This window comes from Miniopterus natalensis, chromosome 14, assembly GCF_054644295.1.
Source record: "Miniopterus natalensis isolate mMinNat1 chromosome 14, mMinNat1.hap1, whole genome shotgun sequence".
NCBI classification, from domain to species: Eukaryota; Metazoa; Chordata; class Mammalia; order Chiroptera; family Miniopteridae; genus Miniopterus; species Miniopterus natalensis.
The window spans coordinates 34,787,634-34,814,879 of record NC_142094.1 but is presented as its reverse complement, the minus strand read 5'-3'; the positions used below and the strand labels follow the sequence as shown (position 1 = coordinate 34,814,879).

General features: G+C 35.5%; 1 protein-coding gene across 2 annotated transcripts in view; it reads right to left on the bottom strand.

Moving 5' to 3' along the window:
- The window catches only part of PTEN (phosphatase and tensin homolog), an 87,226-nt gene that overhangs the window by 35,269 nt on the left and 24,711 nt on the right, over window positions 1–27,246 (bottom strand). For both annotated transcript variants that reach the window (XM_016220767.2, XM_087824425.1), the window contains one exon: window positions 86–130. In XM_016220767.2, coding sequence (XP_016076253.1) covers window positions 86–130 — 45 coding nt within the window. The remainder of the gene's footprint in view (window positions 1–85; window positions 131–27,246) is intronic.

The following is a 27,246-nucleotide window of genomic DNA, read 5'->3' as shown; positions in this document are numbered from 1 at the left end:
CCTCATTCTAACAAGGAAATAACTTTCACTTTAAATAGTTATTTTAGAAGTATTTGGAAGCATACAAATAAGAAAACATACTTACAGATTGTATATCTTGTAATGGTTTTTATGCTTTGAATCCAAAAACCTTAAAACAAAACAAACAAACAAAAAGCCACCATTAACAAAAATGAGCTAACATTTGAAATTACATTAATACTATTGAGAAAACCCAGAAGACAGATTCTATTTTTCCTAATCTCAAGTACCATTTAAGAAAAATAAACTCCAATAAATATTCCTTCCATGGGTTAAAACTAGTAATCAGATCATTCTTAAATAATTATTACATTACACAGATTTATACAATCTGAAGTAAAGCCATAGCTTTTCATAGGTTGAATATTTTCATAATCTTCTCTCTTCAGCCTAACATAGTGAGGATGAGTATTAAGAAATAACTTCTTTAAAGGGTAGCATTAGCATTTCACTAAAGTTACCTAGCTCATATAGATTTTCGAGAAATAATCACATGTAATCAAATAATCTTAAAAATAACCCTGAAAGCCATAATTTTCTTTCAAACTAAAAACTTTTGATATTTAAAAGATGTAAGTAGTAACTAAACTCTGTACAAAGTTTATTAAGCATTTTCACATATATATTCTCATTTGATGCTCATAAACATCTGAGGTAGAGCTTATTCACATTTTACAGATGAAGGAAGTAGGTATCAAAAAAATTACAAGGCCATACAGTTAATAAATCAAAGCATCAAGACCAAAGACTTCTCACTCAAAATAAATAGTTAAGAAACTAACAACAACTACAACCAACACAAGAACTTACTATATGCCAGGCACTATGTTAATTAAGTACCATATATATATTTATATATATATAAATTTGTTTAATCCTATGAGGAATTAGAAAAGTGTAAGTCTGGAGAAATATCAGAATAAGTAGAATAAAAAGACAAATGGAAAACAGAAGACAATATTTTAAAAGATTCAAGTCCAGGAGATTCAATATATGAATAGGAGTTCCAGAGAAAAGAATAGAAAACACGTAAGAAAATTCAAGAAAAATAGCCCAAACTGAAGGACACAAAGATAGTATCCAGCAAAAAATGATGAAAATAGACCCCAAAAAAGGCATACATATTTTAGTGAAGTTTCTGAATATTGAAGAGATAAACATAACACCTTAGAAACTGCCTGAGAGGAAACAGATTTCATAAAAAGAATCTGGAATCTAAAGGACATCGCCCTTTTTAATAGCAACACAAGCAGCTAGAAAAAAAATGGGAAAAACTTTGAGGGAAAATCATTCCATACCAGGAGAGATTACAAATCAATTGTAATGTATAATAAAGGCATTTTTAAATAAACAAAATCTCAAATAATTTTGCTCTCCATATGTTGTCTCTCAGAGAGTTATTAGAAGATGTGCTCTACCAAAACAAGGGTGGTAAACCATGAAAGAAGATGACGAGTTCCAAGACCTGAAGAGTCCAACTCATGAGAAGGGTGAAGGAACCTCTCAAGCAGACAGTATCGCTTCAAGCCTAGAGTACAACTAATCCAGATTAGGGCAGACCAGAAGATTCCCAGAGAAAATAAATCAATGTAATACCTAATGTGGGCAAACATGTTGAGAGATTTATACAACTCCCCAGTTGTATAAATTTAGAATGAATTAAAGTTAAGAACACAGAAACTAAAGTTAAAAAGGGGGGGGGGAGGAAAATTGTAACTCCAGGGAAAACAAAATATGCAGTAAAAATCAGTCATGATATATCACCTGTGATTGACATTATTTAGTCATAATCACATTAAAAAACCCAATCTGATACAACAAAAAATTACAATATAACTACTGGAAGGAGGGAGAATGGGAAAACTAAAAATATGTTTTTTTGGGTAAGGGGGGAAAAAAGTGTCCATCAATTTGGATGTGAAAAAACTACGCTATACAGTAGTAATCAAAGCAGTACTTATAATTTTGTCACTCATTGAAATGATAAATTTTCATATCATACTACAGGTGTTGCAGATATCAAAATATTATTTACAATCAACACTTCAAAATTAAGTCATTAGACCTACCAATAGATTTTTTTCATGTAAGGTGTTAATAACTGTATCTTTACATCAGATATCTGGTTTTAAAATATTTTCATAACTACTGTAATCAAAACTAATATTTATAATCCTATGAATTTTATTTTATGGATTTAAAGTCACTCTAAGAAGGGGTTCATAAACCTCACCAGATTGCCAAAAAGATACATGGCATAAAAAAAAAATACTAAGAACCCTTGCCAAAGGGTAGAAAGAAACAAAAAAAAAAGTAACAACCTTCTTTGTTGTGGTGGTAGTGAATAAACCCTGTAGAACTACATGCTTCTAATATTTCATGTGTACAACTCTTTTGTAAGGTAAATATTTAAGGTAATACGTCACTTTTCATGATTATTTAATTTTTAAATAATGTTTTGCCCGGCTGGGCATGGCTCAGCGGTTGAGCATTGACCTAGGATCCAGGTGATCGGGGTTCGATTTCCGGTCAGGACACATGCCCAGGTTGTGGGCTCGATCCCCAGTCGGCGACATGCAGGAGGCAGCTGATCAATGACTCTCTCATCACTGATGTTTCTATCTCTCTCTCTCCCTCTCCTTTCCTCTCTCTGAAATCATTAAAGATATATCAAAAAAATAATAATAATGTTTTTATTTTTTATTACAGTTGGAACACAGTATTATATTAGTTTCAGGTGTACAAAAATAGTGATTAGGCATTTATAACTTACAAGTGATCACCCCAATAAATCTAGTACGCATCTGACACCATACATAATTACAATATTATTTATATTCCCTACGCTGTACTTTACATCTCCCCAACTATTTTCATAGCTGGAAATTTGCACATCTTATTAATTATTTCCCTTTTTACGCATCTCCCCAAGTCCCCCTCCCCCCAATCTGGCAACCATCAATATGTTCTCAGTGTCTATGAGTTTGTTTTATTCATTCGTTATATAGATTCCACATATATATAAGTGAAGTCATATGGTAGTTCTCTTTCTGTCTGACTTATTTCACTTAGCATAATACCCTGTAGGTCCCTCCATGTTATCAGAAATGGCAAGATTTCACTTTTTATGGCTGAGTAATACTCCATTGTATCTATGTACAACTTCTCCTTTATCCATTTATCTATCGGTGAACACTTAGGTTGCTTCCAAAACTTGGCTACTGTAAATAATGGTGCAGTGAACATAAAAATGAATGTCTTTTTGAATTAGTGTTTTGGGTTTCTTCAAAGAAATACCCAGAAGTGGATTGGCTGGATCTTTCTTTGTCTCTAGTTATATAGCCTTTGTTTTAAAGTCTCTTTTGCCTGCTTTAAGTGCTGCTACCCCAGCTTTTTGTTGTTGTTTACATTTGCATGAAATATCTTCTTCCATCCATCTTACTTTGTGTCTGTCTTTTGATGTGAAGTGAGCCTCTTATAGACAGTGTATGTATGAGTTTTGTTTTCTTATCCGCTTGGCCATATTATATTTTTTAACTGAAGCATTTAGTTCACTTACATTTAAAGTATTTATTGCTAGGTATGTAGTTACTGTCATTTTATTATTCATATTTTTTACTCACTTTTTCTTCTTCTTAGGAAAGCCCCTTTAACATCTTTTATAATACTGGTTTGATGGTGATGAACTCCTTTAGTTTTTTCTTATCTGGAAAGCTCTTTATTTCTTCTTCGATTTCAAATGATAGCCTTACTGGGTAAAGTAGTCTTGGCTGTGGTTCTTGCTTTTCATCACTTTGAATATTTCATGCTAATCCCTCCTGGTCTGAAATGCTTCTGTTGAGAAGGCAGCTGACAGTCTTATGGGAGCTCTCTTGTAGCTAAATGTCTTTCTCTTGCTGCTTCTAAGATTCTCTATCTCTAACATTTGCCACTAGAATTATGATGTGTCTTAGTGTGGGCCTCTTTGGGTTCATCTTGTTTGGGACTCTGCACTTCCTGGACTTGTATGTCTTATTTCCTTCACCAGGACTTTCCTAGGAAAGTTCTGCAACATTATTTCTTTAAATAGGTTTTCAATTCTTTGCTCTCTCCCTTTCCTTCTGGGTCCCTTATGATACAAATGTTGGTACATTTGATGTTATCCCAGAGACCCCTTGAACTATCGTCATTTTCTTACTCATTTTCTTCATGCTGTTCTGATTGTTTTCTGCTACCTTGTCTTCTAAATTGCTAATTCAATCCTCTGCTTCCCTCTAATGTATTCTTCATTTTGGTTATTGTAGTCTTCATTTCTGACTCATTCTTTATGTTTTCTATTTTCATTTCTATGTATCCTATCTCTTTGTTAAAGCTCTGAGTTCATCCACTCTTCCCCTAAGCGCACAGAGCATCCTTATAAGCAGGATTTTGAACTCCACATCTAGTAGATGCTTCTCTCCATTTTGTCTACTCCTTTTCCTGGAGTTTTGTTCTTTCTTTCATTTGGGACATGTTTCTTTGTCTCTCATTTTGACTGCTTATCTGTATTTGTTTCTATATATTAGATTGAGCTACTACGTCTCCTATTCTTGGTAGAGTGGCTTTAGGTGGGGGCCTGGTGATGAAGTCTCCTTGGTTACCTGAGCTGAGGGTTTCAGGTGTGTCCCTTGTGTGGGTTGTGTGTGCCCTCCTGTTGTAGTTGAGGCTTGCTTGCTGTTGGCACTTCAGTGGGAGGGATTTGACTCTCAGACTGAGTGGCTGTGAGGAATGGCTGTGGTTACCACAAAAAAGCTGTTGTGAAGGGGCTGACCCCACAGAGTAGGGTCTGCTTTAGTGGGACACTAGTGCCTGCAGAGTCTGCACTTTGGGTGTGTGATCTGTACAGGTGTTTGGGTAGTACTCCGGTGTGGTCTGAAGCTGGACAATATTAGTATTAGTTCTGGGACCTATTAAGAGGGCCTCTGGTGAAGGCCAAGGTCAGCTGTGGCCTGTGCCTGGCTAAGGGCAACTGGTATGAGCTACAAGGTATGAGCTACAAAGTGACCTGCAGATGGCTGCCACATGTGCTAGGCTTAGAGGTGGCTGGGAGAGGCTAAACTGCAAACTGAGCCCAGCCGGGCGTGGCTCAGCAGTTAAGCATCAACCTAGGATCCAGGCGATCGGGGTTCAATTCCCGGTCAGGGCACATGCCCGGGTGGCGGGCTCGATCCCCAGTTGGGGGCATGCAGGAGGCAGCCGGTCAATGACGATTCTCTCATCATTGATGTTTCTATCTCTCTCCCTCTCCTTTCCTCTCTCTGAAATCAATAAAGATATATTTTTTAAAAAACAAAACTGCAAACTGAGGCTGGCTATCACTGGGGCACGGCTTGGGGCTGCTTAGCAAGAGCACTGGGCATGCCAAGGCCAGCCACTGCTTGTTTGGGGGTTGTGAACCTTTGAGAGATTTTAAGAAAGTCGCCAGCAAGAGCTAAGACAGGCCATTTTTATGGAAAAGCCGCTAGAAGTGGACTGGGTGGGCCTGGAAGCTGGATAGGGCAGGACTCCATAGAATCACCAGGGTGAGGCCAGGCTGTTAGCCAGGTTGCTGGAGACTCAGACTTGATGTCCCCATCTCCTACAAGCAAGGTAGAAGGAAGGCTTGACAAAGTAACAATGTTTACCAGCACTTTTGCCTGAAAGAAAGCTGTCCTTCCAGCCCTCACCCAGAAGCAAGACAATTTAGTTCTTCCCTGTATGTCCCTGGCTGCTGGAGCTCAGAGCGAGGGAGTTTGGCAATAAGTAAATCTGGGCTTGGGCCCTTTAAGAGCAATGCCTGAGACTCCAGCAGCCCTCCATCTCACTCAGCCACAAATACCTCTGGTTTTTCACAGCCACAAGTTATGGGAACTTCTCTTATGACACTGGAACCCTGGGCTGAGGAGCCCAGTGTGGGGCTAGGACTCCTAATTCCTCAGGGGGAGCCTCCACAGATGAGATATCCCTCCTGTTTCTTAACTGCTACTCCATGGGTGTGGAGCTAGCCTGGTCCACATCTCCGCTCCTACCACTCCGATATGGCTTCTTCTATATATTCTTAGTTATAGAACTTCTGTTCAGCTAGTCTTTAGAGGTTTTCAATGATGATTGTTCTACAATTTAGTTGTAATTTTAATGTGATCATGCAAGGAGGCAAGCACAATGTTTACCTACTCCATCATGACTGGAAGTTATGATTCTTTGTTTTAACCCACTGCTTCAATCAACCAAGGAAGCACTGACTGTGTTAAATTATGTTAAGAAGACTTATACTGAGCTATAAATATACTATAGTAAAAAGTGGTATGTTACACACCATTTCACTGTCTCTTTTACCTTGTTTATCTTCTACATTCATGTACATTTTTCAATTTGTACTTTTGGATTTTTCTTTAAACTGAGGTAAAATTTACATACAGTGAAATACACATATGTTAAGTGTACAATTCTATGAGTTTTGTTAACAACTACCTCAATCAAGATAAAATACACTTCCACCACCCCTGAAAAATTTCTTCATGGCCGTTCGCACTCAAAACTGCAACAAGCTCCCAGGTAGCTACCAATATTACCATAGATTAGTTTGGCCTTGTATTTCACATAAATGTAATCACAAAATATGTACTGTTTTGTAACTGGCTTCTTTCACTTAATCTAATGTTTTTCACATTTTCTCATTTATTCCGTATATCAGCAGTTCATTCTTTTTATTGTATTATTTCATTGGATGACTATAACACCATTTGTTTATCCATTCTCCTTTGATTGATATTTGGGATGTTTACAGTTTGGGGTTACTATAAAGTACACAAGCATTCTTGTGCACGTCTTTTGGGGGACATATGCTTTCCTTTCCCTTCATTATATAATAGCTAGGAGTAGAACTGCTGGGTGATAAAAGAGAATACAGGGTAGATACATGTTTAACTTTATAAAAAAAACTACTAGTTTTCTAAACCAATTGTACCATTTTACAGTCCTACCAACATTTCAAAAGCATTCCAGTTGCTTCACCGTCACATCAACATTTCGTGCTACTTTTTTGTTTGTTTGTTTTAGCCCTTCTAATGGGTATGAAATAGTATCTTGTTGTGGTTTTAGTTTTCATTTCCACTATGACAAATGATGTTAGGTATATTTTCATTGGCTTTATAACCATTTTTATACATTCTTTTGTGAAACGTCTGTTCAAGTCAATGGCTCATTTTTTTTCTTCAAGTGAATAATTAAAGGAGTCTTCCATATATTCTGTGTACAAGTCCTTTGTCAGACATATGTATTATAAATATTTGCTCCTGTCTACAATGTCTTTTCATTTTCTCAATGTTTTAACAATCAACAACTTTAAATTTTTATAAAATCCAATACATTAAACTCTTCTTATGTTTAGAATTTTGTATCCTCTCTAAAAAATTCTTTTCCTACCCCTTAATTTAAGATATCCTCGCCTGGCCGGGCGTGGCGCAGCGGTTGAGTGTCCACCTGGGATCCAGGCGATCGGGATTCGATTCCTGGTCAGGGCACATGCCTGGGTTGCGGGCTCGATCAATGACTCTCTCATCATTGATGTTTCTATCTCTCTCTCCCTCTCCTTTCCTCTCTCTGAAATCAATAAAGATATATTTAAAAATATATATATATCCTCTATGTTTTCTTCAAGAAGCTTTATACTGTTAGTCTTTTCTCGGTTCCTATTTTAATGTGATTGAAAATTTAGAAATTTAGAGAAATGCTAAATATAAATGAAATAGCCAAAACAAACACAAATGACTTGAAGGCCAGTGATTAAAAAATTTTGAAAGCAACTCATTGCTACCTGCCATATCTTCCTCCATGGGTTTCTTTTGGGAGAAAGTGAATAGGCAACAAATGATCTGCAAAATACAACTTTCTCACAAAGCATACAATGTAAATGTGAGCCAGAAAAAAAGGTGTTTTGGAGGATCAGCAGTTCATTTTTAGTTTATTCTAAACCTGATCATTTTAAGTTTTGAATCCAATACATAAACCAACACTACATTATTAGGGATATACACATACCATTGTCCAGCTACAGGGAACACTATCCACATGTGGCAGCCATACATACATATTAAATTAGATTCCAAAGGATAAGACACATACTAAAGTGGTCATACTGGTTATCATGAATTTTCAGAGACAGAGACAGAAGTTTTCATTATTCACACTTTCAACACTTCTAAGTTGTGTTGTTAAAACATAAGCATATGCTATTTTCAAGAGAAAAAAATTTTCTGTCCTATTTTATTTTCCAAGGCTAAAGAACTGATGAAGTTACATATATCACAGTTTTATATCAAAAAGTAAGCTTACTGAGTTTAAAATAGCAGTGCAACTCCTTTAGAACATATTTTTAGAGTTAAAATAAAATGTATACTTTTATATACTATTTTAAATTAGAAAAAAATAAGAGTTCTTTTTATGTGGCAACAGTCCTCCTTAAGGAATAATTTTAATGAGATTCATTAATAAGATTCCTATTTACAAAGATTCGTGAGGCTTTTCTTAATTACATCTTCATCCATACTGAGCCTATCTTTAGGACTTTTTAAAAAAAATTATTGGCACAAACTATCACAAAATCACAAATCTGACCTTGATGAGAAATGATAACCAACAACACAGAAACAATGTGTTAAAATGCTGGACTATTATCTCTTTAAATCCCTCTTAGAGGCTCTAGCCATAGAAAGTCCATTATTTAATTTCAATACACTTATGTTCCTTTACCTAAGTGTCCATAATGTATATTCAAAGCAAACTTTTTATTCTCTTTTAAATTTTAAGTATTATTTATTATGTGCACAACTGCTTAGAATTTTTGCTCCCCCCCCCTTTTTTATCCCCTATGTTCCACTTAAGAAGTACTAAGGACTTACTAGTCATTTGACTCCTTATAACATGCATTTTTTTTTTTTAATCACTTCAGTTCTAGAAAAGAAAATTATCTATTGGGATAACCTTTCATAAAATTAAATATCCTACAAAGTAATAGTGATTGAGCAAGTACAAGGAAATACAATAGAAATGGCCAATAGGCATCAAACTGGTGGTGGCTTATTGGGATGCAATATTCGGGCCATTAAAACAACATCCAGGTTGGAGACTGGGAAAGAATGTCAGTGTCTTTCATTAATGAAGGAGAGAGAATAACATAAAACTTTTCACTCTATTTGCCATTTACAGAGAAAATCAATACAAATTTATGGCTAAAATTCAATAGAAAGTAAAATTTGAAAATTGTAAGTTATTAAAATATTATCAAAGTTATTTAAACAGTTTAAAGTCCTGTTTCTAATTAGCAATAAATAACTTTATCTTTAAAATTTTTTATATATTGGTACTCAATTTAAAAAAATTATCTCTTAAAAATTTTCTGACAGTAGCATTTATACACTTTTGACCATTATATAGTATTTTAAACAACTGTAAAACTGGGCAAAATGTATGAGGCAACCATTTTTAGGCACTGAACAAAAGGCAGCACAGGCTTGTGATGCTTAAGAAAGAGAAGCAAGAGTTAACACCCATGACTGCCTCGCTTTCAGCTCCGAGGCTCTTTTCTGACAGAGCAGAAGGAAACAGAACAAAGGTTTCACCGAGGTAAACAGGTAGAGGTTGGAATTCTGGGCTGCTAAGGCAGCCAGAGTTTGTAAAACAGGGTAGCAGAACAAAAGGGAAGAACAGAAAGAGGGTATCAGAAGTCTTTATCGAAATTCACCTCAGGACCTTGGCTAAGGGTTGGTGGCATACATGCAGGATGGGAAAGCATAATGGAAAGGACACTAGAGAGAGCACAGTATTGGGAAGGGTTCTGGCCCAGCCAGAGTGCAGAGATTTTACTGAGAACTTCAGGTATTCAGCTGGGACCCCAGAAAGGCCACACCTTAGGAGTAAGGACCACGCCCTAAGACAAAAGACAAAACTGAAATAGGCCTGACCTAACAAAGAAAACCAAGCCTGACAATACCAAGGTTAACTGTTAATTTAAATGCCTGCTGAAATAAAACTCAGGTATTAAAGAAAGCAACAATCTAGAACCCTTAAAGAGAGTAATAATTCAGATTTCCTTCAACATATCATCCACAACATTCAATGTGTAGTTAAAACGTATTAGGCATGCAAAGCAGAAAAACATGACTAATGACCAAGAAGAAGAAAAAAAAAGCAGTCAACAGAAACTGACTCCAAGACAAACCACATGCTAGAATTAGCAGACATGGACTTTGAAGCAGCTACTATAAATACATACAAGGATGTAAGGGAAAATGACTATAGTAAGTGAAAAGCTGAAAAGTCTCAGCAAGGATGTACAAACTATAAAAATTCTAGGCCTCCAAAGTACAATATCTGGGGGGCGGAAAACACCAATACTGCATGGTTTTAACAGAAGATTTGAGACTATAGAAGAAAGAGGTGGCAGATTTCTTTTCCAAGAATGACTGCATCTCCCATCCCACATGCTCTTCATACAACATAACCTTAACACTTCTCCCATGAAGTGGTAGAGCCTATGGTTCCTCCCCCTTGAACCTCGGTACACCTCTGTGATTGTCTCAACCAAGAGAGTAATGTAGAAGTGACATTGATTTCTAAGGCGAGATCATAAAGATGCCATACAGTTTCCACCTTGGACTCTGGATCTTCACTCTTGGCACCAAGTTGCCATGCTATGAGGAAACCTAAACTAGACTATGTGGAGAGGCAACGTGGAAGGTCAAGTATAGGGCTTCTGGCCAACAGCCCGAATGAGGACACAGACAAGAGCCAGCATTTGTGAATGAAAACACCTTTAGATGATTCAGGCCCCAACCTGCTAACTCATCTCCAGTCACTCACTGTCTTCCCAACTAAAGCCCTAGACATTGTGAAGCAGAGACAAGGATCTACGAAACACACACACACACACACACACACACACACACACACACACACGTGGTACTGCTAAAAATTCAACAGTAGAATTAAAATGGAAATAGAAGAATTCAAATGGAATACCTAAAAATATTCTATTAACTCCAAAGAGGAATGAGAGAGAGAATGAGAGTGAATGAATGAATGAATATCAGACAACTAAACATATACAGAAAGATGGTAGACTGAAACAAAACATATCAATAACTATATTAAATACAAATGGACTAAACACTCCAATTAAAGTCAGTTATTATAGAGCAAATTCAAAATTGGCCTTCTTCATAATATTTCTTTATGAAATATAGTACATATGTTTACATATACTTGCTATACAAGCTGGAGCGCTCTACAGGCAAATTAATATACTATTCAGTGTTCAGCTCTGAAGAAGCAACATTACATTAATCAATTGCTGGTTCTCTATACATTAATACCATGCTACTGAACTCACTACTCCAATAGAGGGAAAAGAATCTGGGTTGCAAGATAAGTTTTATAACTGACTGAAAAGGCCTAAGAAATTCAGTTATTACTTTGGTGAAGTTACTGTGGTAGGTCAAGGTCTTATCCTCTACCTCTTCAGACCTTTTTTCAGGGACAATTTCAAACTCATGTCATATAAGTGATTTATAAGTATCATAATGACCATAATGGAAATATATTAATTTACTTGAAAAACCCAACTGCCACAAGAACTAAATTATTCATATCTTTATGACCAGTTCAATATCTCACCACAAGCAAACCTTTGAGAAGTGAAATCAGAATGTTGTGATTAAATGTGGAATAAAACAAGAGAAGTTAAATGAAGCAATTTTTAAGAGACTAAGACATTCTTATGTTTCTATCTCCACAACAGGAATGGTCTTGTCAAAAATATCTGAAGTCCACTGCCTAAGTTTTCCCTTCCCTTGGCCATGCTTTTTCTATGTTTCAATATCTAATTAATCCTTCTTTCCACTGAAAGGTTTTATGAAGATATATTTCACTGGATTAAATCCAAGTGTTATTGTAAAGTCCAAGAGTCATTATGTTTCTTAAAGGTCAATCGGTATACCTTTGCTTGGTATCAATACATAGATAAATACATAGATACTAAAGTTTGTATAATTTGAGCATTAAATCATTCTTAAGTGCTTGGGGAATAGACAAAAATTCATGATAAATATTTATTGAGCACCTGCTATGTGACCAGCACTACTGTATACAGAGTGGTAACAAAACTCCAAATACTGACAACCACAATCCTAACAACAAATGCTCCTAGCAGCTTGAGAGAAACCCAGTAGCAAACCCTCTTTTTAAGGTATCCAGTTCAGAAAATAGCCTAAGAACATTGGAAAGCTCCTACTAATCCAAAAACAGGTAAGAAAGAAAACATCTGAAAAGAAGAAATATAATTACTTACCTGCTACATTTTTCTATAGCTACACTATTTGGTAACCATAAATTTCCTCTGCTGTATTTATGTTAAATCAACATTTGCTCTTAGAACTCTAATATACCTATAGTGGCTACCGCTACTACTAAAATATAAAATTGAATTGTTTTTCTTTTAAAAAACTCAGGTAATACCATTAACACAAACAAGCTCCAAACAGTCTAGTCCTTAAAGTATTTTCTCCTGGTCATCTTCAGGTTGTCAGAATTCAAATTAATTATATATCCAATACAAGTTAGTATCTTGTTGAAAAATATACTTTTAACTCTTGCCTGCACAGTGCTTTCTCCTACATTACCTTGAGTTAATTAAATAAAAAAGAAAAAAGAAGAGCTATATATTAAATTCTGCTTGAAGATAGTAATCCCCAGTACTAAAGAAAAGCTGCTTTCTTTAAAAAGGTGCAAAACTGGAGGGAAAAGAAAGAAACAGTGAAGCAAGTGACTTATAACCCACTGAAAAAATGCAGAAGACTATTAAAAATAAAAATAAAGAAACCGCCAAACATTTCGCCAAAGAAGTTGTATCATTTTGCACTTTTACTAACATGAGAGTCCAAATGATCTACATCCCTGACAATCCATTAGACTTTCAAGCTTTAGCCATCCAAGTAAATATGAAACAGCATTGTCCCTGTTTTAATTTTACTTATTTTGATGATTTATTTTGAATATTTTTTCATATGCTTATTGATCATTTATACATCTTTTGTAACGCTTCTGTTCACATCTTTGCCCTTTCTTCATGGGTTGTCCCATAACGATGTAAGAGCATCGTTATACTGTGTGGAATTCAAGTCCTTTGTCAATATGCATCATGAATAATTCTCCCAGACTGTGGTTGCCTTCTAATTTAATTAATGGTATGTTTCAAAGAAAAGAAATTTTAAATGTTGATGAAGTCCAACTGTCAATTTTTTCTTATATGCTTAATTTTGTATTTACCAAGAAAACTTTGACTAAACCAAAGGTCAGAAAGATTTTGTTTTTATCTAAAAATTTTACAGTTTTACATTTTACTTTTATGTTTCTATCTATAATCTATTTTAAGGTAATTTTTGTCTATTATGAGAAGTATAAGTAAAGGTTCATTTAATTTTTCATATTGAGATCCATTTGTTTCAGCATCAAGTGCTAATAAGAGCATTCCTTCCCTAGAAAATTATCTTGACACTTTAATTTAAAAAAATGTATTTGTGACTTTTTCTGGAATCTCTATTCTGTTCCACTAATCTGTATCATATGATCCAGCAATTCTATTTATAAGTATTTAACCTAGAGAAATGAAAATATTATGTCCACAAAAGTCATACATCCATGCTCATAACAGCTTTGTTCATTATAGATCCAAACTGAAAACAGCCCAAATGTGCATCAGAGGTAAATGGACAAATCATATCATATTCATACAATGAAATACTACTCAGGAATAAAAGAAAGTTACTGACACAAGCAACAGGGATAAATTTCAAAAATATTATGCTAAGCCTGGCTCTCGTGGCTCAGTGGCTGAGCACTGACCTATGATCCAGGAGATCAAGGTTCGATTCCTGGTCAGGGACCTGCCCAGTAGGGGACATACAGGAGGCAGCTAATCAATGACTCTCTCATTATTGATGTTTCTGTTTCTATCTCTCTCTCTTCCTCTCCCTTCCTCTCTCTGAAATCAATAAAGACATATTTTTTTAAAAATATTATGCTAAGAGAAAGAAGCCAGATGCAAACGAGTACATACTATATGACTGCATTTACATGAAATTCTAGTACAGGTGAAACTTATCTACAGTGAAAGAAGGCAGATTTGGACATTGCCTGGAAACAGGGTTGAGAGCCTGATTACAAAGGGGCAAAAGGAAACTTTTTACCATAACACAAATGTTCTAACTCTTGATTGTGGTGATATTTACATGGGATGTACATATATGTCAAAACTCACTAAACTGTACACTTAAAATGGGTACATATATAAATTATAACTCAATAAAGTTTACTTAAGAACAATTTGATAACTATCAATTTGTAAAATGAAACCCACTTCAAAAAAAAATCTCAAAGTTCTTTTGATTAATACCAAAGATAACAGAAGGAGCACATCATCTTTGGAAATTATAACTTTAGAATGGAAAGCAAAACAGCACTGTCTAGAATACCACTATCCAAGAGAACTTTCCACAATGATGAAAATGTTCTATATCTGTGCTGTCCAACACAGCAGCCACTAGCCACATGTAGTTATTGAGCATTAGAAATGTGACCCCTAGTACAAGTGAAAATGAATAAATTTATTTTAATTAATTTAAATGTAAACATAAATAGCTGCGTATGACTAGAGGATAATATACTGGATAGCACAAGTCTACAAGATAGCCTGTGCCAGGTGGCCCCAGGCAGGGCACAGGGAGTAGCTGACTTTGCACTTCCCGGGAGCCCCAGAGCCAGTGCACCCAGTGGTCAGCTTCAGACCACACCAGATTACAACCCTACCACATCCACGAGAGACATGCTCAAGGGGCCGGACTTGGTGAACATCAAAGCCCCACTGAAGCAAGTCCGTCTCCACAAAGGCATCTCCTACACAGTAGCTTTTCCACTGGAGTCACAGCTGGTCCTCTCAGACAATTGGCCTGGGGGTTAATTCCTCCAAGTGATGCCAACAGCAACCAAGGCTCAACTACAAGACAGTCAGTGCACACAGCCCACACAGGGGCATGCCTAGGGTACCCAGCTCAGGTGACTGGGGAGGCAGAGCCACTGGGCACTAAAGAACACCTTACTATACAGGGCAGTCTACCAATTCCAGGAGACACAGCAGCTCTACCTAATACATAGAAACAAATGTGGAGACAAAGAAACATGGTCCGAATGAAAAAACAGAAGAAATCTCCAGAAAAAGAACTAAATGAAATGGAAGCAAGCAAACTACCAGAGTTCAAAACAATGGTTATAAGGATGCTCAAGAAACTTAATGAGAACTTAAAGGAACTTAGTGAGAACATCAGCAACATAAAAAAGGACCATTGAGAAATGAAGAATACACTAACTGAAATGAAGAATAATTTACAGGGAATCAACAGTACAGGATGTTGAGAATCAAATTAGCAATTTGAAATATGAGGAAGCAAAAAACACCCAATCAAAACAGCAAAAAAAAAAAAAAGAGAATCCAAAAACATGAAGACGGTGTAAGGAGCCTCTGGGACAACTTTAAGGGGCGCAACATTCATATAATGGGGGTGCTGGAAGAGAGGGAGCAAGAAATTGAAAACCTACTTGAAAAAATAATGACAGAAAATGTCCCCTACCTGATGAAGTAAATAGATTTACAAGTCCAGGGAGCACAGAGGGTCCCAAACAAGAGGAACCCAAAGAGGCCCACACCAAGACACATCACAATTAAAATGCCAGGTTGAAGACAAAGAGAGAATCTTAAAAGCAGCAGAGAAAAGCAGTTAGTTACCTACAAGGGAGCACCCATGAAACTGTCAGCTGATTTCTCAAAGAAACTTCGCAGGCCAGAAAGGAGTGGCAAGAAATATTCAGTGATGAAAGGCAAGGATCTACAACCCAGATTACTCTACCCAGCAAAGCTATCATATAGAATCAAAGGACAGATGAAGAGCTTCCCAGACAAGAAAAAGCTAAAGGAGTTCATCACCACCAGACCAGTATTGCATGAAATGTTAAAGGGAGAAAAAATGAGGAAGGAGGAAGGGGGAAGGGGAAAGGAGGAAGGGGGGAGGGGGAAGGGGGAAGGGAGGGAAGGAAGGAAGAGAGAGGAGAGAGAAGGAGGAGGAGGGAGGAAGGGAAGAGAAAAAAAGATTAAAAAATTTGAGCAATAAAATGGCAATAAATACTTATCAATAATTGAATCTAAAAATCAAAATAAACAAACAAGGAATCTAATAACAAAATAAGCTGATGAATAAAATAGAACCAGAGGCATGGAATCATGGAACGGACACGAATCTCAGAGGAAAGGGGGGGTGGGGGCGGGAAGAGATTAACCAAAGGATTTATATGCATATATGCATTACCCATGGACACAGACAATGGGTGGTGAAGACCTGGGGCTTAGCGCAATCGGGGTGAAGGGGGGCAATGGGGAGAAAAAGAGGAGGGATATCTGTAATATTCTCAACAATAAAGATATAAATAATATATATATATAGGTATGAAAAAAATCCCACTGGAAGACAATACATATGCCTTAGTACGGTAGAAAATATTAATATATTCCTGGAAAAGAGCATAAAACTGGAACAGAGGACAGATACAGTAATAACTGGGGTTATTACTGAAAAAATATTTTTAACTATATGCAGTTTTCTAAATTCTTCCTATGCTTGATTAATTTTCTTTTGTCAGTAGATTAATAAAGAAGGGAACTTCAACTCTGGACATATTTCTAACTAAGAATGAAGAACATGTTTGAGTGGAAATGCCAGGAAACGGAGAAAGTGCTCATATAATTTTAGAGTTCACGTCAGAGAAGGGAGGAAATACTGGCGTAGTTAGATATGATACAGATCAGTAAAACGGATTTCAAAAGCTTCATTTAAATAACAGGCTATGAATTCATAACTCAAAAATCAAAAAGTAAAGACTATAACTAAAATTCTGTATAAACAATTACAAATGACCCACAAAGGAGAAAAAAAACAAAAGTTATCTAAGAAGACCAATCAACATAGCTACAGAGAATTTACTCGCAAAGTTCAGATTTAAAAGGGGGGGAGGGGGAGGAAATAATCACAGATAAATATAAAGTAGTATATATAAAGGAACATAAAAATTGTATATACAAAAGAAAGGGCTTGGACTTGGGGAAATGTTTAGACCAAAAAGAACAATAAATAGGGCAGAATTCCACAAGTTAGACAGCTATATAATGCTAGAGGCAGAAAAAAAGCAGAAACTCCTAAATCCTCTTGTCATTTCCATCTTCACTGTCCAAGAGAATGTTGCTCTGATTCAGTAACTCAAGAGTGGTGAGTGCACAACACTGCTCTAAATTAAAAGCATTTCCTAAATCGCTACTTAAGCAAGACTATTTCTTAAGAATATTTCTTAACATCTATCAACAGAAAAAATCTTTGATATTCTGTGATTATATGTATTTGTAAAGCAGATCATAAGCAATAACTCAAAACAGAGATAATCCGCCAAGCTCTATCACCGCTTCATCTGAATCTTATAAAATTAAAATGGCAAGAGAGGTGGGGCGTTATAAAACTGTCGGAAGAAAGAGTACCACTAATTTTCTTATTTTTCAAAGAGATCATAAAAATATTTGAAGGAAAAAAAGTTAAAAAATAAATCAGTTGAAGATAGGGTCAGTACAAACCTACAACCAAAAGAAAAAAATATGTAAGGCCAATAAACATCACAAAGTTGCTTACTTCTCAATTAAAGAAATGTAATCAAAAATCAAATTACAACAAACTGCAAAAAGTTTAAGCTTGATAATATTCAGTTTGCCAAGGCTGTGAGAGGGCAACAAATACTCTATTACATGTTGGTGAGAATATAAAATGATACCATTTTTGAGGGTAAAAGTTTAAACCACGGACCCACAGCAACTCCACAGCTAAGCATTTACTATGAAGATATACTTCTTGCAAAAAGACACTAAGATACACACGTGAAAATGTTTATTACAGCATTGTTTTTAATAGCCACAAACTGGAAACCCAAATGTGGAGGGGACTGTGTATTATGGTATGATCATAAAATAGAATAAAACAGCCAATAAATGAATCAATTATATCTCCTTGCCAACATGGAAAATCCCTAAGTATGTTAAACGAAAAAAAGCAAGATGCAGAAGACTATATGCAGTATGTTCGTTCCCATTTTCTTAAAATGTAGGTATAAGATGAATACAATTCTTAAATAATATATGAAACTTTTAACTATAGATATCTTTGGGAAGGGGATCTAAGGACAGGAGGTGAAAATAGGAGAAATTTGTAAGGGATATTGTCATCTTTAGGCTGCTAAGCATTCAAATCATTTCCAATTTGAAGAGAATTTCAAGAGGTGAAAAGCAAATAATCCCTTCTCCATCTTTCTCTCAAGTGCGCACGCCTAAACCATTTAGGTCTTCCTGCTCTGGACACGGAATCCTAGGTAGTGAGAATACAGAGGAGTCAGAGATTATTCAGAGAGATCTCCAGAGGAGCTGCATGCAAGTTTATGAGCAGTCACAAATATCCAGTCATGGCAGCAGTAACTAGGACAGCATGTGTCCCAACAGCAATGTCCTAAGCAAAGACTACTCTTAGTGTAACCTCATGACCATGTCTTGCTTCCCTTAGCTTCTGCAATCTTCAAAGTCTGGTTCTCTAGTTATGAACTATATAAGCTATCTAATATTTTTCAAAAAATTATTTTCTGATTAAGTTAGAATTACTTTGTCCTGTGTAACCAAGAACCCTGACTTTTCTTTTACAGTATTTTCCTATAGGCTTTGTGAGGGGTTGTTGTTGTTGTTTTGCTCTGTTTTTGTATTTTTTTAGTGAGGGCTGATGAAATCATACTTTTTTGTGTGTTCCCTTTAATATTTGAACTTGACAATCTCTTATCTAGCACTTTGGGCAACAGTGAGACTAGCAGAAGAATAAACAATCTATTTAAAAGAAAATATGGTAGCGTTTTTTAAAAGGAAGGAGGGTGAGTTCTCTCAAAGAACTTGAACACTGCTTAGGGAAACATTCACTATAGCTGCCCCTCCCACTTCCTCCTTTCTCCTCCCAAGGATTTCATGCCCACAACTGGCTCACTGCCTTACAAGTCTGATACAATGGAAAGGCGGAAAAAAGCAAGAAAACAGCATTTCCAAAGGGAAATGGGAAACTTTAACTGTAGATATTTGGAAAGCAGAGACAAAAACTTAAAAGCAGAGAGGTAATACCCACAAAACTTGGAAAATCAGGAGTACAAATCTTTCTAATACAACTATACCTTACTTAAAAAAATTTCAGTGTATTAAAATCTTAATTCATTAAAGACAGTTGTGAGAACAAACACTGCCTTCATATTTTAGTCCTTACTTTCCTCAAAGACTTTCTATGAAATAGAGCTAAATAAGCTGCCTATTGTAAAAATAATATATAAACAAATGTTTCAAAAGATATAAAAAGTTTGTAATAAAAAATTAGTAGACAGAAGACGGTAGAGCAGGAAGTACCAGGAATCCATTTTCCAACCTAGTCAAAAACTGTACTGGCATAAACTATCTGATTGACTATTAAAATTCTGGAATCTATTTCAAAGCTTGTATCTTACATAGGAAGGGTTGGACAGTAAATCACAGTTAATTTCAACTCTTAGTATGATAGCAGCTCCTGACCTGAGCACGCCCTTCTATCCCTTTGCCCCCAGGCAACCATGCAGTACACTCCTAGAGCACTGTACCAGCTTGTGGGACCCTTGTCCTCCAAATACCAGGAATCTGTGTTCCTATCCGGACTTCTGCTTCTGATTACAGATGTGCAGACACAGAAGTAGACTATCATTAAAGCAATCCCCACTGACTGAAACAGCTTCCAGGGGATTTTAAATCCACAGCCTATTTTTTTTTTCTTAATTTTTTCCCCTCTTCCTTTTTGGGGAGACAGGTGCTTAAGAAGTATGACGTTCACGTACAGGTGTTTGTTTCAACGTAAGTTTTCAACTCCTTTAGGTAAATACCCAAAGGGATGCAATTTCTTGAGGGTATGGAGTCTGTTTAGTTTTGTAAGAAACCACACCGTCTTCCAAAGTGGCTGTAACATTTTACACGCTGTAGGTTTTTTATATGCTTCCATTATGGAAAGGAGCAGACATTTTGTATGCTACACATTGGATTCCACCTATATGACATTCTTACAAAAGTCAAAACTACAGAGACAGGAAAAGCATCAGTAGTTGCCAGAGGCTAGAGGGACAGATGAATAGGTGAAACGTAGACCACTTTTAGAGCAATGAAACTACTCTGTACGATACTGTAATGATGGATACACATCATTATAAATTTATCCAAAACCCATAGAATGTACACCACCAAGAGTGAACCCGCATGTAAACCATGGACTCTGAATGATAATGATATGTCAATGGAGGTTCATCAATTATAACAAATATACCACTCTGGGAGGACAATGATAATGAGGGAGGCTATGCACGTGTGGGGGGAGGGGGCATCTGGGAAATCTCTGTACCTTCTGCTCAGTATAGTTGTGAAAGCAAAATGGCTTTAAAAACAGTCTATTAAAAAAAAGGCACTCCAAAGCTAATATGATATGCAATGGTAAAAAACAAAGTTTTTTCTCCGTCAGTAATGAGACAGGAGGCCTGTTTTTGCCTCTTCTAATCAACCGAGTACTAAAGCGTTCAAGTCAAAGCAAGCAGGCGAGAGAAAAAAGACATCCAACTCGGAAAGGAAGAAGTAAAATTATCTGTTTGCAGATGACATAATCTTACATGTAGAAAACCCTAAAAATTCTACACACAAAAAAAAGGAAGAATAAACAAATCCAGCAAAGTAGCAGCATACAGATTTAACATGCAAAAATCAGTTGCTTTTCTCTACACTAACAAAGAACAATTAAAAAAGAAAAATTAAGAAAACAATTATATTTAGAATAGCATCAAAAATAATAACATATCCAGGAATTAACTTAACCAAGAGGTAAATTACTTGTAAACAGAAAACTACAAAACACTGTTGGAAAAAAATTAAGGAAGACCTAAATAAATAAATAAAAAGCCAGGTTCATGGTTTGGAAGACTTGCTATTGTTAAGATTTCAATACCACTCAACACAATCTGCAGATTAATGCAATTCCAATCAAAATCCCAAATCCCAAAGACTCCCCCCCCCCCCCCCAGAAATAAAAATTCCATCATAAAAATTCATATTGACTCTCAAAGGACCCTGAATGGAAAAAACAATCTTGAAACAGAAGAACAAAGTTGTAGGACTCAATTCCTGATTTCAAAATTTGCTACTACAAAGTATGGTACTGGCATACCAACAGACGTATACCAATAGACAGAATAGAGAGCCTAGAAATAAACCCTTTTATATATGGTCAAATGATTTTTGACAAATGTGCCCAAACCATTCAACAGGGGAAGGACAGTCCTATTAATGGTGCTGGGAAAAGTGGATATCCATATACAAAGCATTAAGTTGGATCCTTATCTTACACCATATACAAAAATGAATTCAAAATGGATCAAAGACCTAAATGAAAGACCTAAAATTATAAAACTCTTAAAAGGAAACATAGAGGAAAAGCTTCATGACACCAGATTTAGCAACGATTTCTTGGACGTTCACAGCAAAGGCACAGGTAATAAGAAATAAATTGGAGTACAGCAAAATTTAAAACTTCTGTGCATCAAAGGGCACTACCAATTAAGTAAAATGGCAACCCAGAGAATGAGAGACAATATTTGCAAATCACATATCTGGTAAGGGATTAATATCCAGAATATATAAAAAACTTCTAAAGCTCAACAACAAAAAAACAAACCATCCAATTCATAAACAGGCAAGGGACTTTCAATAGACATGTCTTCAAAGATACACAAATGGTCAATAAACACATGAAAAAAGGTTTGACATAATTTATTATTAGGGAAATGAAAATCAAAACCACAATAAGTTACTACTTCACACTCATTAGGAAAGCTATTTAAAAAAAAAAAAAAAAGTCCAGAAAATAACAAGTGTTGATGAGGATGTGGAGAAACTTTAACAAAAAGACAAATATTGCTCGTGAGAATGTAAAATGGTATAGCCACTACAGAAAACAATATGGTAGATCCTCAAAAAATTAAACAGAATTACCATTTGATCCAGCAATTCCACTGCTGCAGGTATACTGAAACAAATTGAAAGCAGGGTCTCGAAGAGATACTGTTACACCTATATTCACTCCAGCATTATTTACAACAGTCTAAAGGTGGAAGAAACCCAAGTGTCTGTCGACAGACAAATGAATAAACAGAATATGGTATATATATAAAATGAAAGGAAATTCTGACACATATCACAGCATGAATGCACCTTTAAAACATTATATGCTAAGTGAAGTAAGTCACAAAAAAGACAAATGCTGTATGATTCCACTTATATATGATACCTAAAATAGTCAAATACATAGTGACAGAAAACAGAAAAGTGGTTACCAGAGGCTAGGACTAGGGAGAAGGGGAGTTACTATTTAATGGGCATAAAGTTTCAGTATAAGATGATAAAAAAAAAGTTTTATAGATGGACAGTGACCACTGTACAACAATATGAATATGCTTAATGCACTGAAGTGCCACTTAAAAATGGTTAAAATAGTAAATTTTATCTTATATACATTTTACCACAATAAAAGTAAATGTTACTCATCTCCAGCTCTATTAATCCTTAAACCTGTATTCCTGCTTCTAAAAGCGACCGTACTCAACTACTCAGATTCTTTTTCCTGGCATTTAATTCAGCATTTCTATATAATATATACTACAATACTGCATCTTGTAGATTTATTAATTATCTACATATTTTCTGCCATGGTTAAGGAGACTTACAAAACCAGTAGTACCCACACACGTTTCATTTCTCTTAATCTCCCTTAAATGGTAGTATCACAATATTGGATTAAGTCAATCAACAGATATTAATAGTTGCTTCCAGTGTCTAAGTCACCTGTTTTCTAAGACTCTATTGCATCTTTTACCCAAATATTTCAATATCGACCTATCAGTTCTTTTTTTCCCCCTCACCTCCCTCACCCCCTGTCCTACTGCCCCAATGAAAACTGGTTGCTCTTCAGCTTGTAGCAGTTGTTATCCTGGGACTTTTCTTTTTCGTTTGAGTTGGATCTTCTCTTTACTGAAGCCCTTTTAATTCATGGTTTATTCGCTTGTTTTTCTGGGGTACATCTTCTGGTAATCTCCTAAGAAATGTTGCATGGACATATTTTTTTTAGTCCTTGAGTATCTTGATTTCTTACTTTTGCACTTGATTGGTAGCTTGTATAGAGACAGAATTCTAGACTGAACGTGTAACTTTTGAAGTGCTGTTTTCTCCATCTTCTGTCTTTAATTCTACTGCCAAGAAGTTCGATGCCATATATATTCCTTACTCCTTAACTGATCCTGAACACTTTTAAAACATTCTTAGTATTTCTGGGGTTCTTAGAGAAATTTCATAATAACTTGCCTCGTATTGGCCTATTTTCATTTATTATGCTTGGCACTATATAAGCCTTTCTGATCTGGAGCCTCAACTCCTAAAGACCTTCCTTTACGATTCTGTATATTGTGTGGACCAACACTGTGTTAGGGCAAACAAAGGACAGTAACAGGCTAAATTAGCCCAAGAGTTTCCAGTTTTTGTCCTCTGATATCCAGAATTATACAGTTATTAGGGAAATGAGCTTTGGAATATGACAGACCCAGACTGAACCCTCGACTTTAATACTTGCCAGTGTGGCATTTAGAAAAGTTAACTTCTTTTTAACCATCTATGAAATGGGGATAGGTTTACTGCAGATATTTAATAAGATGACCCATGTCAACTGTTTACACAACAGTAACATGTGTATGTAAATACACAATAAATGTTACCTATTAATAAAATATCAAAAGTGGGACTGATACAGATAATGTAAACATTGTCAAATTCATCAAAGCTCTGCTATTTGTAAAGAAACAAGACTAACAAAAAAAGAAAGAGGCAGCCAATGAGTATAGGATTTTCTTTTGAGGTGATAAAAATGTTTTGAACTTAATAGAAGTAGTGGTTGCAAAACGTTGTGAAGGTACTAAATGTCACTCAATTGTACAGTTTAAAATGGTTCCTTTTTACCCTGGCCGCTGTGGCTCAGTTGAGTATCATCCCATGCTTGATTCCCAGTCAGGGCATATGCCCAGGTTACGTGTTTGGAGGCAACCAATGGATGTTTCTCTTTTACACTGGTGTTTCTCTCTTCCCCCCTCCCTTCTTCTCTCTTTAAAATGAATAAAAACATATTTTAAAAAAAATAAAATGATTAATTCTGTGTTATGTGATTTTCACCTCAATAAAGAAAAAACCAGGAAATAGAGAGGTAATATGAGAGAAGAGGTCAAAAGTTGCTGGAAAGGGAGAATGGAATTGCTACTTTCCTTTAAATTATTTTGAATAAATAATCTCTATATAATCTCTAAACATTAAATCCTCTAAATAATCTCCTTTCAATTCTTTTTAACTGAATAGCCAATGATAATGGAAGGATAACAAACACTTCCTTTTGATTGAAATATCAACATACAATTAAGATTGATTGAAAGATCAACATATAATTAAGAAAAAATATCTGAAAAACGTCTTCAATAAGAAAATGCATAAAATAAAATAAAAGATGATCTCTTCAATCTGTAATACAGATGCTTATATGGATAAAAACTGATAATCTATAAGATACTGGATAATGTTTTTTTGAAAAATCACTGTATATCAGAAGAGTGAGCTCTAAGCATTTCCTTACAATAAACCTGGGAATCTTCTCACATCTAAAATCTTTCCAACAAAAAAGGAGGAAGTAAATTATTTCCTTCTAATTCAGACTAGGGGAAAATATTGTTACATGCATCTTTTTTCATTTTCAGCATTTCCCAACTGTACTCCATAAAACACTATTTAGAAAGATGCTATTTAATATACAAAAGAAAAGAGAAAAGGGGGAAAGAAGGAAGGGAAAGAGAAAGGGAAAGAAAGAAGAAAAAGAAAGCAGCATATTAGAATTTCACTCTTGGGAGATTTACGGTGCACGGCAGCAGTAAGGAAGCCAGCTCACCTCTATTATATCTGCATTTACCTGACTTATTAGGTACAGAACAGTTCTCAGGCTATGACTGTTAAACACATAAAGCATCAACAGGTTAAAGACTGCTTAGATTTATACCAGATAACACATAAATTAGATAACTTCAATATTAGCCTGAGGTATAAGACTAACCTACACATCAAAGAATAATCAACCATCTGAGAAAAACATTGTTTCATATTACCAGCTAGTCAGAGCAAGAATTTAGTGGTGAGAAAGAAGGGGGAGAAAAGATGGTAGGTAAGAGGAAAGAAGAAAAACAACCTGGGAAGAGTTAGCTCTTCAATGTCCCTGTATGAGCTATCCTTTTTCTTCCCTGTTAATTCTGATTGCTTATTAAACAAAGCTTTTGTGCCCAGTTGGCTGGAGCATTATCTGGGACACCGAAAGGTTGCGGCTTAGATTTCCGGTCAGGGCACACATCTAAGTTGCAGGTTTGATCGCGGTTGGGGCACGTGAGAGGCACCAATCAATGTTTCTCTCTCTCTCCCTCCCTCCCTCTGAAAATCAATAAAAACACATCCTCAGGTAAGGATTTAAAAAAAAAAAGGAAAAAATACATATTTTTAAAATTTGCAATTAGGATAGTAAAAAAATTTCACCTGGTTTACTTTCCCCTCCTCTCCCTTTTTTTCCCTTAACATTAATTCCTGATCCTAGAAAGTAACTAATAAGGAGAAGTTAAATATTTGTCACAAAGGTACTTTGAGTATCTCAAGTATAAAATTCACATTGCTATAACAAATCATATCCCAAAACAGTTAAGTAATACTGGACAATTTAAGCCTGAAGGTATTCACAACTGGAGTTTCTTTTACTCAAGGCATTGGTATACAACAACAAAGTTCGAACTCTGTATATTTCCTGTTTGGGGAGAAAATAACAGGAAAAATATGGAATTAATTAAAAAAAGATATTTTTTAGACATTCCAACTCAGAGGGTAAGGGACAATCCAACCAGAAATAATTTCATTAACAGAAAAGGTTAAGAAAACCTTTATAAGAAAATAAAGACATTTTTTCACTGAGATGCTATTATCTTTGGACCAAATGGAAAATACTGATTGTAACTACTGTCTCCAATATACTGTGAGCTAATCAAGAAAATCGAGGTAAATCCTAACAGACAAATTACTTAGGAACTATTTATTTTTATTTTAGCTCACAGAAAAAACTACATCTTCCTTCCCAGTCTTTGTTCATCCTTTCTCTCATAAAAAAAAGGGGAGGGGGCTAAGTAACTGAAGCCAACAAAGCCTTACTGACCATTTATCCCCCAAATTTAAAAAAGAAAAAACAAAAACAAGCACAGCAGAACTATTATATTCAGCTGATTCGTTATTTATATGCTAATACAATTACCATTACCCCAGGGTGATAAGATCATTCAGCTAAAGCAACCATTGGCTATATAACAAACCATACACAGAAAACATTTTTAGGAATAACAGATTTTAAAAAGTTAAAAGCTAGATAAAATAAACTAGATACATTAAAGCAGACAGCATAAACTTCAACTTTGGTTACTAATTACAAACTAAATGTGTGAATCTTAATTCAGAAGCATAAAAGCAGTGGTTATGAAGCCAAAAGAAGATAGATCAAAGTACTTCCCAGCACAGTATTTTCTTGGTGAAGTTATTACAATTTAAGGTCTGACAATCAAATGTACTGCTCCGGAAACTGACTTTATCAGTAACCTAAAAGATGATTGCTCAGCCTCAGTGACTAACTCAGTCAAAAGAGATTAATTCACATTCAGAAGAGAACAATGAAAAAATGAGCACACCAGATTAATTTCCCACAAAAATATCCTTCCAGGGATCACAAAACTTATCCTTACTCTTTCCCAGTATGAGTACTAATCTGACTTGGTTGAATCAGTGATTGGTTGAATACAGAATGACAGTAATATGAAGTAGACCATCTTATGAGATAGTTCGTCTAAGCCATAAAGAGGCCCAATAAACACTCCTGCACAACAGAGGAGAATACACCT